Source organism: Callospermophilus lateralis, chromosome 3 (assembly GCF_048772815.1).
Source record: "Callospermophilus lateralis isolate mCalLat2 chromosome 3, mCalLat2.hap1, whole genome shotgun sequence".
Classification (NCBI taxonomy): domain Eukaryota; kingdom Metazoa; phylum Chordata; class Mammalia; order Rodentia; family Sciuridae; genus Callospermophilus; species Callospermophilus lateralis.
In genome coordinates this window covers 176,311,630-176,326,089 of record NC_135307.1, presented here as the reverse complement: position 1 = coordinate 176,326,089, position 14,460 = coordinate 176,311,630, and the positions used below count along the sequence as shown (strand labels likewise).

Below are 14,460 nucleotides of genomic sequence, written 5' to 3'. Positions count from 1 at the left end.
AGGCTCAGAAAGGGGCATTAACTAAAGCCAATCTCCTCATTAAATGTTTACTGAACGCATGAGTATAAACTCAAGTAGCTGACATGGAGCTCAGAACACTGAAACAGTTCTCAAGACAGTTTTCAGAACAATCCGTTTATTATTCATCTGCTACCTACTTCCAAAAAAAGTGAAAAAGTATAGACTACTTGTCTCATTTTCACCACATTAGGGAAGGGTTCTTTAGACTATCAAGGGTCATGAAACTCAGGGAGAAGTGAGAGAAGCAGATTAAAAATCTATGTTAGTGGGCTGGGATTGTAGCTCAGCGGTAGAGTGCTTGCCTAGCACATGTGAGCATGTGTGAGGCCCTGGGTTCGATCCTCAGCACCACATTAAAAAAAAAAAAAAAAGGTATTGTGTACAACTAAAAAAATTAATATATTTTTAAAAAATCTATGTTAAACATAAAATCCTCCAGCACTCCTCCACAATCTGCCTACCTCATTTAAGTAGAGGAAGACTTTTCCAGCAACAAGTTATTTCCCACCAATCTCCCATTAGTTTTGAGTGTTTACACTTCTAGCTACAACTTACCCCCAAGCAAGAAAAGCAGATTCCTCCTCCAGCCCCTACACCCCAAATTTTCTAAAATTCTCCCTTTTTCTTACCATCTCCACAGAAACCCAATCTGTCTACTGAATCACCAGAGAGTCACCATAGGTTGCAGCAGAACCTCTAAAAATCACTTCCTCTTCAGAAACAATCATAGGATTCTGAAAGATCAGAGCCAGAAGGAATCTTACAGATTATCTGTAATTCATCTCCCATCATTCTCACAAAAGGAAGGCTCAGAGAGGGGGAAGAGAAAGATCTGAAGCTATCTTATGCCTCAAATGAGTGTTTTTCTTTACCAAGTGTATTTTGATTAGTAGATATACTGTTGTGAAATCAGTAAAGATATAGATTGAGGTAAAAAGTCCCTTCCTCCTCACTGAAGTAAACTCCAGGCTGGACCTAGATAATTAACTGAGCCACTGAATGATAGGCTCTGGTATTCCATGTCCTCCTAACAAATATCCCTGTCAGAATATGGGTTTGTCACCAGGCGCAGTGGCCCACACCTATTATCCCAGTGGCTCAGGAGGTTGAGGCAGGAAGATCTCAAGTTCAAAGCCAGCCTCAGCAACTTTGGCCCTAAGCAACTTAGCAAGATCCTGTCTTTACATAAGATATAAAAAGGGACTATCTCATTTCCTTCAAATCTCTGCCCGAGCCAGGTGTGGCACATGCTTGTAATCTCAGTGACAAGGGGAGCCTAAGGCAGGAAGATTGAAAGCTTGAGGCCAGCCTCAGAAATTTAGCAAGACCCTATCAAAAAAAAAAAAAAAAAAGAACTGGGGAGGTAATTCAATGGTAGAGCACCACTGAATTTAATCCCCAGTACCCAAACCCAAACCACAACAAAAAATACACCACACTATCTCTGATGAAATGTCACCTTATAAGAGTGTCCTTCCCTTATTAATCCCCACTCTGCATTGTCATTCTCCTTGCCTTTACTCTGCTCTATATTTTCTATAACACTTGTCACTACTTGTGCTTGTTTACCATTTGTCTTTCATACTATATTGTACCCTACATGAGGGCAGGAACTTTGGTTGAGAATAGTGCCTGGCACATACTTACTATGTATTCAGTAAGTATTTACTGAATGAACAAATTGTTCCCTGCATAAAGCTTTTACTCCAAACAGATTTAGTCTTTTCACTAATCAATAATAATAATATCTAATAGTGCTTTCAGTATGCCAGGAATTGACCACTTGGGTTTGTAATCTTTTCCAATCTTTCTTAGTGACAACTTCATGAGATAAAAACTATTTTTAATCCATATTTTACAATTGAGAAAACTGAGGTTCAAGAGGTTAATTTCTCCAAGACAAGATAGCTGGTTAGTGTCAGTTATATCTCAAACTATGCAAGTTGACTCCAAAACCTTGTTCTCTCTTAAGCATTTTTTTTTCCTCTGAGGGGGAGGCAGGTAACCAGGAATTGAACTCAGGGACACTGAGCCACTGAGCCATACCCCGAGTCCTACTTTGCATTTTATTTAGAGACGGGGTCTCAATGAGTTACTTAGTGCCTCACTTTTGCAAAGGCTGGCTTTGAATTTCTCAGCCTCCAGAGCCACTGGGATTAAAGGCGTGCAACACCATATCTGGCTGTTCTCTTAATCTTTACATCATATTTCCTCCCTAAAATGCTTTCTCCCTTGTGAAAAAAAAAATTGTGTAGTGACTCTTTTCAGTTTGGTCTTTAATTGCTTTCAGGCTATTTTATAGACATTTAAACCTGATAACAAACTTTATCTGATACTTTCAAAGCTAGTTTAAATTGGGAAGGGGTTATGGCTCAGTGGTAGAGAGCTTGCCTAGCACGTGTGAGGCACTGGGTTCAATCCTCAGCACCACACAATAAATAAATAAATAAATAAATAAAGGTATTGTGTCCATTTATATATCCTAAAAATATTTTTTAAAGTTAGTTTAAATTAGCTAATCTGGTTAATTTCTCTTTTCATCTGTCACAGCCAAGTGTTAGATTTCTAGAATAAGGTGTATCATATAGAAAAATAATTCACTAGAGTGAAACTGTGTGGATAGCAGTAGCAGTTCTGCCTTCAAATACGTATATGACCCTTAGGTAAATCACAGCCTCTCTGGCCCTTAATCTATGGATCTATAAAGAGGATTGACTAGATGGATTCTAACAATTGCTTTAAAATTCCAAAAATACTATTATTCCATGAACATTTACAATGTGTCAAGCCAAAAATAAAAAACCGAATTCTAACTTGCTATGATTCTATTTTACCTAATTGGAGTATTTTCCTAAGAGCATCATTTCTTTTGTTGACTATTTCAATCATATATAAGCATGTTCCAAAACAAAGAATGAGCTACAAAAGTAGTTTGTTATTGTCACTACAGTTATATAAATGACACAGTTAAAATTGAGAAGAAAGCTTTAAGAAAAGAAAGTTCTACAAGAAGTACAACTGGAACAAATAACTAAGAAGATGTCATTTTTTAAAGCATCAATAAAAATTGGGCAGGGTGGCACATTCCTGTAATTCCAGCCACTTTGGAGGCTAAACCAGGAAGATCAAAAGTTTGAGGCCAACCTGGGAAATTTAGCAAGACCTTGTTTTGAAAATAAAAAGGAGAGTGGGCTGGGGGTTGGGCTCAGTGGTAGAGTGCTACTGGGTTCAATCAATAAAAAATTGATTGAAATTGGTTCAAAATCAATAAAAATTAAAACAGAATGAAATTGGGATCTAAAAGGAAGAAATTTGGGGAAAAGAAGAATTTAATAGAATAAAAAAAGTGGCAGGTAATGGTTTATTCAAAAAACACAAAAATCTACCTAAAAGGAAATGCAATCTTAATATACTACTCTTATATAAATGGTGATTTTTAAGAAATATTTTTTTAGTTGTAGTTGGACACAATGCCTTTATTTTCTTTGTTTTTATGTAGTGCTGAGGATCGAACCTAGTATCTCACACATGCTAGACAAGCATTCTACCACTGAGCCACAACCCCAGACCCTAAATGGTGATTTTAAATCAACTAAAAAATATAATTATACTAGGAGGATGGGAGAAAGAAAAGATGGGTTTGTATATAAGAACTCATCTATCATGCCCACCTTTTTTAAAGTAAGCATTGATAACCAGATATGGTGGCATATGCCTGTAATCCCAGCAACTTGGAGGCTGAGACAGGAGGTCATAAATTTGAGGCCAGACTCAGCAACTTAGCTAGGCCCTAAGCAATTTAGTGATATTCTGCTTCAAAATGAAAAATAAAGGGCTGGGGCTATAGCTCAGAGGAAGAGCACTTACCTAGCATGCGTGAGGTACTGGGTTCAATCATCAGCACCACATAAAAGTAAATAAATAGAATAAAGGCATTCTGTCCATCTACAACTACGAAAAAAATATTTTTTTAATGAAAAATAAAGGGACTAGGGCTGTAGCTCAGGGCTAGAGCACCTGCATCACATGTCTGAGGTACTGGGTTTAATCCTCAGCACCACATAAAAATAAATAAAGATATTTTGTCTATCTATAACAAAAAAAATATTTTTTAAAAAATGAAAAATAAGGGGAGGGTGTTGTGATTCAGCAATAGAATGCTTGCCTAGCATATTTGAGGCCCTGGGATCGATCCTCAGCACCACATAAAAATAAAAAAATAAAATAAATGTATTGTGTCCAACTACAGCTAAAAAATATATATTTAAAAAATGAAAAATAAAAAGTGCTGGGGATGTGGCTCAGTGGTTAAGTGCCCCTGAGTTCAAGTCCTAGTACCAAAAAAAGAAAGAAATTAATAAAAAAAAGTAAGGAAGGATGGAAAGAAGGAAAGATAAGATAAAGAAAGATTAGGAGTTTAGTTTAGTAGTAGAGCATTTATTTGTTTAGCATGCACAGAGGTTCTGGTTCAATCCTCAGCATCACACCAACAAAGATGAAGAAACAGTAGTAAATTGTTTAAAAATAGAGAAAATAAAAGGAAATAACAGCCTATATGCCATATTTGAACTTTACTTTCTTATAACAAAGGTTATTTACTTATAGTTTGCTCTTAATTATAAACATGAAAGAATTGAATAATAATTGCCATGTGTATGGACATGATAGCGTACACCTAAAATCTCAGCTACTCAACAGGCTAAGGCAGGAGGATCATAGGTTTGAAGCTAGCCTTAACAATTTAGTGAGACTCCATCTCATTTTTTCTCATTTTATTTTACTTTTTTAATAATGAAATAATTCATTAAAATAATAAATAATTTTTAAATGAAATAATAATAAAAGGGTTGGAGATATAGCTCAATAATAGAGCACTCCTGAGTTTAATCTATAATAATAATAATAATACAGTAAACTGGGTACCACGGTGCACGCCTATAATCCCAGCAGCTCTGCAGGCTGAGGCAGGAGGGTCACAAGTTCTAAGCCAGCCTCAGCCAAAGCGAGGCACTAAGCAACTCAGTGAGACCCTGTCTTTAAATAAAATACAAAATAGGGCTGGGGATGTGGCTCAGTGGCCAGTGCCCCTGAGTTCAATCCCTGGTATCCCACCATCACCAAAAATGAAATAGTAATTGTCTATATGATACTTATATCCCACCCCTCTATCCCTGTATCCATAACACCTAGCACAGGGTTGAGTACCTAATATCTTTAATAATTCCAGTTGAAGTAATGATCAATGTAAAACTGGAATGAGAATGTTTTGTTATGGAATTAAAGAATTTTATACTCTAAATTTAGAGATTATTTAATCCAGTGCTCCCACAGAATACTGTTTCCTGTGATACTAACAACACATTGCAAAAAATATTTGGGGCTCAAATAAATTTGGGAGATCCCATGTTAAACAAATTAATCAGGTATCTTTCTTGTGGTACTTCTGGGAGACTTCACTATTTTAACATATACTGAGGATCCCACACAAATGCAATTTATTATGTAGTGTTTCCCCAACTCATTTGTTTCATGATTCTAGAAACCTCTGATAAACAATCAAACAAAATGTGCACCAATAACATTTAGGGCTGTGGATATATCTTAGTGGTAGAGCATTTGCCTAGTATGCAGAGGCACTGGATTCAATCTCCATCACCACAAAAAAAAAAAAAAAAAAAAAAAAAAAGAAAAGTCCTTGCTAATATCTCAAGTAATTGGTGATTCCTGGAGCATTCTTTGGAAAACACTGATTTAATCTACTCTCCTCATTTTTCAGGTGGGGAAAGAGAGGCTCCTTAAAATCTGTTCAGGTAAGGATGGTTGGGAAACCACTGAAATACCAGTGTCTCAGAATTTTGGAGAAATCTCTAGTGATTGAACAAATCTGGCCTGTGTTTTCTGTTTTTCAATAGGCACCTTTCAAACCTGCATCAGTTCTTTCAAACCAGGAAATAAATTCAGACACAAGCATCTCCTGTGTAGATCTTTGAATATTTTCTGGTCTTACGGTGCCTAAGATGTGGGCCCAAATGTCAGCTGGAGCTCAACTGTAAGTCCTAGAGCAGGAGCTAAAGTGAATCTCAACAAACATTAACAGATAGTGAGCTTTTGGTGGCAAATACCCTCATATTACTAAACAATAGTAATATGATAACCAACCACTCAATGAATAAATAAATGCTTTCCATATCATCTCATTTGATATTTATAACAATCTAGTGAGGAAAACAAGATTGGAATTATTATCCCTATTTTATGGAAGAGGAAACTGAATCTGGAATATATAAATACCTTGCCTGTGATTACATGGCAAGTTAGTGGCAGAGTTGGGATAAGAACCTAAATTTCTTATCTCAGGTTAGGGTACTTCTTGCTATATCACATTAACAGGGCAGATTTTGAATGAGGGCCAATTTAATTCTTTGCCACGAAACATCCAACTTTTTCCTATAAAAAAAACAGATCAGTTCTCAGAATGTTCATGGGTATTGGCAGAGCAATACCTCAATTACTAGAAATTTAATGCCCTATTTGGGTTCCGTATAGTAATATTTCATAGAGAGCCAAGTTGCTAGGGGGAGAAAGTCTTAGGAAGTTCCCACTGGGGAGGCTGCCAGCCTAGTGGTACAAACAAGGAGTGAGACAGATTTGGATTTGAATCTTGGCTATGTCACTTACTCTATGACCTTACTCACTATGTAACCCCTCCAAGTTTTTCTGCACTTGTAAAATGGGTCTAAGAACCCCAGTTTGTAAAGCTGAGAGGAGTCAGAAAAGTATAATATCAAGGTTAAGAATTGAAGTTCTCTGGGGGCTGGGTTGTGGCTCAGCAGTACAGCGCTCACCTAGCACATACAAGGCCCTGGGTTTGATCCTCAGTACCACATAAAAATAAATAAAATAAAGGTATTGCATCCAACTACAACTAAAAATAAATATTAAAAAAAAAGAATTTAAGTTCTAGGGCTGGGACTGCAGCTCAGTCAGTGGTAGAGCACTTGCCTAGCAGGTGGCAGTCACTGGGTCAATCCTTAGCACTTCATAAAAATAAATAAATAAAATAATTGAAAAAAAAAGAGTTTAAGCTCTGTAATTATACTCCCTGACTTTGAATCACAGCTCTGTTTCTTGCTAGGTGTTTGACTTCAGATAAGTCATTGAACTTCTCAGAATTTGTTTTCTCATATGTAAAATGAGAAAAACAAACAGAATTTTTGTAATTGTTGTGAGCATCAAATGAGATAATATTTGTTAAGCACTTAAGCATAATGTCTGGCACATAATCCAGTAAAAAATAATTATGGTGGTCATGGTGGTGATGTTGATGGTGGTGATGAAAACCCCAATACCCCACTTTTCTCTCAAAGCAAAAAAAGAAAAGTTACTTAGGCCTGTTCTCTTCCATTTACCCATTGTCTTTCTTCTCCAACCACAAGCCAAGAACACTACATTATTAGTCATAACACTTGGCTCTGAATGTCAACTCTATCACTTACTAGTTTTATAATTTGAGGGAAATAATTAAATTTCCTTGAAATATTTTTTAATTTATTGTTACTTTGTTTACTCTGCTGGATTATTGAAAGCACCAAATGAGTTAATGGATTTTAAAGCACTCTGTGAACTATGAAACACTAAATAAATATGAAGAAGTGATTTTTTTTTTTGGTAGTGGGGATTTAACCCAGGGGTGCTTAATCACTTAACTACATGCCCAGTCCTTTTTTTTGTTTGTGTGTTTTTTAATTTTGAGATAGGGTCCAACTAAGTTGCTTAAGGCCTTGCTAAATTGCTGAAGCTGGCTTTGAATTTCTAATCCTCCTGCTTCAGCCTCTTGAGCCAGATTACAGGTATGTGTGTACCACAATGCCTGTCAAGGGGTAACTGTTTTTATCTATCTCAGGCTATAAGATAAATATTTTTACCAGTAAAAAGCAACTTTATCTCCAAGTTTTTTCTCATGAACATTTCGATCCAGCACATTGTAGCAGATGTTGGTAGTTGCTCCTTTCATCCACTCAATGAAGATTTTCCCTTTAGTCACATCAAAGTTGTACTGGAGAAATGGGCCAGAGCATGGAATCTTCCAGTAAAATTCTTTGGCAATCTCCCCCCAAAATTCTGCAACAAAAAGAGAAGCCCAGGCATCACTAAGCTTTTCAGACATATTTATCCTCAGCTGGCTTATCCAGTCTATGCATAGGACCAAGTTACAATTTCCCTGTCCTAGGACCCACCACCTGGATCCCTCCCTCCTTTACTGAGTTTGGTATCATTTACAACTCTCCTAGCCTACCTTCTTCTACTCCTATGGCTGAATCTTGATTCAAATTATTCCTCTGCCTCTAAACTGTTTATTCATTTTTCACCATCTATTCCAGTCATAACCAAGCATTATCTAACACAATGTCTTGTACATAGTAGGCAGTTAAAAATGTTTAGCGAAAGGAAGAAATTCTTTAACCAGATCTTCCATGACCATCTTTTCTTTTCTTTTTCTTTTTTTTTTTTTTTTTTTTTTTTTGTACCAGGGTTTCAGCCCAGGGGTGCTTTACCACTGAACCACATCCACAGCCCTGTTTAATTTAGAGACAGTCTCGCTGAGTTGCTTAAGTCCTCACTAAGTTGCTGAGGCTGGCTTTTGAACCTACGATCTTCCTGCCTCAGTCTCCCAAGCCAATGGGATTACAGGTGTGTGCCACCACACCCAACTCTTTCTTCTTTTAATTTGTTCATTTTCTCTTAGCAATTATTTATTAAGCATCTCTTTCTACTACTACTTGCACAAGTATTACTATGTGCCAGAAGTTATTTTAAGCTCCTTACATGTATTATCTCATTTAGTTCTTACCACAACTCTAAGAGGTATGCATTATTTTCTTTTTTTTTTTAAAGAGAGAGAGAGAGAGAGAGAGAGAGAGAGAGAGAGAATTTTTTTTAATATTTATTCTTTAGTTCTCGGCAGACGCAACATCTTTGTTTGTACGTGGTGCTGAGGATCGAACCCGGGCCGCACGCATGCCAGGTGAGCGCGCTACCGCTTGAGCCACATCCCTAGCACGGTATGCATTATTTTCATTCTCATTTTATAAATTTGAAATTAAGACTCAGAGAGGTTACATAACTTGTACAAGGTTACACAATTTAAAATTTTTTTTTAGTTGTAGATGAACACAATACCTTTATTTTATTTATACATTTTTATGTAGTGCTGAGGATGGAACCCAGTGCCTCACAGATGCTAAGCAAGAGCTCTACCACTGAGCTACAGCCCCAGCCCCAAGGTTACACAATTTTTTAAAAACAAAATTTTAGTTGTAGATGGACATACTACCTTTGTTTATTTATTTATTTTTATGTGGTGCTGAGGATCAAACCCAGTGCTTAACATATGCTAGGCAAGTGCTCTACCACTGAGTTACAACCCCAGTCCCAAGGTTACACAATTTGCTTAGTCAACATTTGAACTTAACCTGAGGAAAACATTTTTTGCTAAAGTCTAAAAGATGAATAGTTTTTCTCTAATCCCTCACCAAATAAGAGAGTGCTACTATAGGATGGAAGTAAATCAAGGGTTTATGTTAAATTTCTTGAGGTTGAAACACAGAATAAAGGAAAGAATAGCAGGAATTTTTGTGGAAGTTGATGCGTAACTGGGCAGATCATGCAATTCTTCTGTGCATGATAAGGAATCTGGAATTGATCCCAAGAGCAATGGAAAAACATTTAACAGGTTTTTTAAAAAAATTTTTTTTTGTAGTTGTAGATGCACAGCATGCCTTTATTTAATTTGTTTCATGTATATGTGGTGCTAAGGATCAAACCCAGTGTCTCAAACATTAGGCAAGTCCTCTGCCACTGAACTAAAGGCCCATTCCAATGCTAAACTTTTTTTTTTAAAATTACTTTTTAGTTATAGTTGGACACAATACCTTTATTTCATTTATTTATTTATTTTTATGTGGTGCTGATAATCAAACCCAGGGCCTCACACGTATTAGGTGAATGCTCTACCGCTAAGCCACTACTCCAGCCCCTGAACTTTTTAATATTTTTTTAGTTGTTGTTGGACATAATGTCTTTATTTCATTTATTTATTTTTATGTGGTGCTGTGCCTCACACATGCTAGGTGAGCACTCTACTGCTGAGTCACAACCCCAGCCCACATTAAACGGTTTTAAGCAAGAGTGACATGATCAGATTTATATTCTTAAAATATCTGCCTTACTACTCTGAAAAAAATACACTCAACAGGTAAAATGAGTAAATGCAGAGAATTTAGGATATTATGAGAATTGGGTCAGATACACTTAGAACCATAATAATGGAAGGAATCTTAGCAATTATCACCCCCTCTTTTTTTAATGTATATTTTTAGTTGTAGATGGACACTACCTTTTATTTATTCATTTATTTTTATGTGGTGCTGAGGATCAAACCCAGTGCCTCAAGTGTGATTGTAATGTATTCCAATAAAATAATCCTAAAAGGGAAAAAAGTGATTATTTAAGAGATGGTCATAGCAACACTATTTATGAGCCACAACCCCAGCCCTCATTTCATAATGAACAAAATTATAAAAGCTAAATTATTTGTTCAGGATTATATGAGTTAGAATTTATATAGCCTAGGTCAGGCATGATGGTGCATGGCTGTAGTCCCAGTTATTTGGGAGGCTGAGGCCATAGTATTGCTTGAGCCCACAAATTCAAGACCAACCTAGGCAACATAAGAAGACCCCCATCTCAAAAACAAAGAATTTAGACAATCTATTTGGAGAGATAATATTAACAAATGAAATAGTTTTGAATATAGAAGACAATATAATTGAAAAATAAATTACATGGTATATAATCTTTCAATCTATCAAAGAAATTCAAATTAATTTTCAACCCAAGACTCCGCCGTTGTATACTTATCAAACTAGCAAAGATTTTCTTAAAAAATTAAACCCAGGACTTGGGTGGCCCTGGGAAAACAGGTACTCTTATACAATAATGGCATTTTAAGATGTCAATACAATCTTGTTAGATAATAATTAGATAATACCTGACAAAAGCCATAAAACTTTTTGACCCTTTTATCTGCTAACTCAACTTTGGGGAATATATTCCAACAAAATATTCCTAAAAGGGAAAAAAGTGATTATTTAAGAGATGTTTATAGCAACAGTATTTATAATAGTGCAACTGGAAACAACTCAAGTCCAACAACTATTAACTGATGAACACAAGTAAAACAAGTAGTACTATAACAGAATTCTGAATGGCAATTAAAAGAGATAGCAAATGGGAATCAGCATTTAATAAGTTTATATTATACTTTGATGAAATATATATTATCCTAATTTTATAGATGAGAAAACTGAAGTTCAGGAAGCATAAGAAACTCTCCCCAAGGGCAAGGGATATAGCTCATTTGATACAGTGTTTACCTCACATGCACAAAGCCCTGGGTTCAATCCCCAGCACCACCAAAAAAAAAAAAAAAAAAAAAAAACCCACAAAAGAAACTCTCCCCAAGGACAACATAGCTAATCATAAAGTATACATATTCAAAAATATTTTAAGTGCAATAATAGACGCAGTATATAAGACTATTTATGAATCACATTTATGTCCATCAACAAGGAATGAAGAAAACTGAGTTTTATTTTCACTTAGAATTTTTTCCAGGTGGTTTTTTTTTTGTGTGTGTGTTTGTGTGTGTGTGTGTGTGTGTGTGTGTAGCAATCTGAATGTTCCCTTGGCATGATCTAGTAATGAAGTTCAGAAGAAGAAAGAGATGAACACATACTGGGGTGATCAGGAAAAGCTCTATGGAACTGGTAGAGTTTCATTAAGAGGAATAGAAGGAAATAGGTAAAGGCAAGGAGGTGGGAAGGGACCTTTGCATATCCAAAATATAAAAAAGAAAGACCTGTGAATGAGGGGTGGGGTAGAGAGTAGCAGGAGATAAGAATGAAGAAGTTGGGTGGGGCTAGATTATCAGAGGACTTGGGAAAAAAAGCAGGATTTGAAATTGAAGGAAATAGGAAACTATTGATAGTTTGGGCAATAACATTTGAAAGCAGTGTTTCCAGAATATTACTCTAATGGTGAGAGATGGAAGGGAAGAGGTAAGACTCAGGAAGAAAGGAAAACTTAGGAGACTGCTTCTTGAGTTAAAATGTCTGTCAGGGTAGTGGTGGTGTAGCTCAGGGGTAGAGTACCCGCTTAGCATGTGCAAGGCTCTGGCTTTCATCCCCAGAGCCACAAAACAACAAAATGTCTATAGGAATAGAAGAAAAGGTAAATCCAAGAGACATTTTGAAGAAGTTTTTGACAAAATTTAGTGAAAAGCATACTGTGGGGTAAAGAAAGAGGAACAGAATCACTGATAGGAGGATAAGTTCTGCAGTTAAGACTGTTGGCTCAAATCCCAACTCCACCATTAACCAGCTTTATGACCTTGTGCAAGTCAGTTAACCTCTCTAAGATTCAGTTTCCTTGTCTGTAAGTGTGGAACATTATAGTCCCCACATCAAATCAAACTGGAATTGTGCTTAGCAAGCAGTAAGCAATCTGTAACTAGATAAGATATATAGATAGATCTGATTAGAAGAGAGGCTGATAGAAGAGATTTACAGTTTGGGATAGTGCCATTTGACACTGATAGGAATAAGAAAATTAGGGAGGAGAACAGGTTTGGGAGGGAAAATTGGTAAATCCCATTCATAGTCATGTTGAATATGGTATAACATCACAGTTTGCAGATACATATAGTCTATATATCCCTATGAAATTTGGGACCAAAACATAAGTGAAATGCTGGGTATAGGGTAACTATATAGAATAGGAATTATTGTGGTAGTAATAGCTCACCCCTGGGAAGCAGATGAACTTATGATGGGAGAAAATATAAAGAGGAAAGAGAAGTAAAAAGAGGTCTGAGGGCTCAAACTTGGACAATGCCTGCAGCAATCAACCACTTCACACTTGATTCCATCTTATCTTGCTTTACTCAGTAACTATTTCATCCACAGTATTTTTATCAAACTAATCATTTATTGAATGTTTACAGTGCATGAGGCATTTTATAATGCACACTTCTTACCCACTTTAGTCTTCATACAAATCGGTGAGGTAAATATTATTATTCCTATCTTATAGCTGAAGGAAAGGAATTTCAGAGGGTTTAAAAATCTGCCCAAGACTCCACAGTAAATGAGTGGCATGGCGGGTGCTTTTCTCACTACCAAACATGATGTTGCCCAGTCTAAAGGCAAAGTCAGGGAATTTTCTTGGTACATTTTTAAAGACATGAAACCAACGATCAGAATCTGAGTTAGTACAATCCCGGCCCAAATTTTAAAAGAAACTGACATTGCAGTGACTTGTTCAGTCTTATATTGGGTAATTTATGGGGAATGCTTGATAGAAAGAAAAAAAAATCTGGAACTCTCAAGATGGGAACCAGACCCATTACTGCCCCTGAACAACTGAGATTAGTTCACAATTTAAAGGTCTCAGGAGGCAATTGCTGAGTTGGTGTGAAAGGGAGATCAAAAAACTCTCTTGGTGGTCCTCCTCCCCTCAAGACGTCACCTGGCCCCGGGGAGCCCAGCAGCTCACCTCCTGGAACTTGCGCTCTCCTCTCCGAAATCTCCCTTCTTCCAATTTCCTCAAGGAACCTCCACTCTTCCGTCACGGAACCCCAATCTCCTCACAAAACTGCCAAGTCCCAAGGAACTCCCCAACTTCCAGGGAACTCTCAACTCACAGAACCCCCATTCTCATAGACTCCCATCTCCTTCCGGAATCCCCTTTCCATCTCCTCACAGAACCGCAATTCTTCGGTGAAACCCCTCACAGAGCCCCTGCTCCTCTCCTCACTGGCGCCCCCCAGGCTCGCTCGGGCCCAGCCTCACCCCGCGGCTCCTCCACAGAGCGCCGGTGCAGCTCGCGGTAGCGCTGCAGCGAGGGGACGTGCGCCGAACGGCTGACCTCGGGCGGCGGAGACCAACTCCTTGTCCGGCCCCCGGCTCCAGCTTCCTCCCGGCCACCGCTCCCACTGCTGTTCCGACCCCGTTCTTCGGGAAGTCCCATCACGTCAAGTTCCGAGCACCCGGGTTGCCTCTGCGGTGGCCGCGGGTGGCCGGGCGGGGAAAACAAGCCGATCCTAGAGGCGGAGCCTTAGGCGAGGGGCGTGGCTGTTGCTGGGGGCGTGGCTTTTACTGTCTGTAATGGGCGGGGCCGTGTATTGTGGGCGGGGCCACGTTGCAAAGACAGCGCTATGGAAAAATCGAAGGATAGGGGCGTAGCTGTTTTGCCGGAAGAGGTGGGAACATAAAGTGAAAGCAGAGGGGCGGGACTGGGCATGACAGGAGAGAGGGTGGAACCATGGAATGACAGGGAAGGGGTGGGTCCAAGCGTGACAGGAGAGGAGGTGGTCCCATG

The 14,460-nt window shown here is 37.9% G+C and overlaps 2 protein-coding genes across 4 annotated transcripts in view; one reads left to right on the top strand and one right to left on the bottom strand.

The window, feature by feature from the left end:
- The window catches only part of Gss (glutathione synthetase), a 69,629-nt gene extending 63,554 nt beyond the window's left edge, over positions 1 to 6,075 (top strand). The window contains exons 13-14 of the mRNA XM_076851737.1: positions 5,798 to 5,831; positions 5,934 to 6,075. Of these exons, the coding sequence (XP_076707852.1) occupies positions 5,798 to 5,831; positions 5,934 to 6,011 (112 nt within the window). The 3' untranslated portion in view covers positions 6,012 to 6,075. The remainder of the gene's footprint in view (positions 1 to 5,797; positions 5,832 to 5,933) is intronic.
- Acss2 (acyl-CoA synthetase short chain family member 2) overlaps positions 1 to 14,194 on the bottom strand; it is a 49,076-nt gene extending 34,882 nt beyond the window's left edge. For 2 of the 3 annotated variants that reach the window (XM_076851732.1, XM_076851733.1), the window contains exons 1-2: positions 13,932 to 14,194; positions 7,947 to 8,142 (exon numbers count right to left, since the gene is read on the bottom strand). In XM_076851732.1, the coding sequence (XP_076707847.1) occupies positions 7,947 to 8,142; positions 13,932 to 14,109 (374 nt within the window). In that variant the 5' untranslated portion in view covers positions 14,110 to 14,194. Of the gene's footprint in view, positions 1 to 7,946; positions 8,143 to 13,635; positions 13,708 to 13,931 lie in introns of those variants that run through there. The other variant, XM_076851734.1, reaches the window with a different exon arrangement.
- Between the last annotated feature and the right edge of the window lie 266 nt (positions 14,195 to 14,460).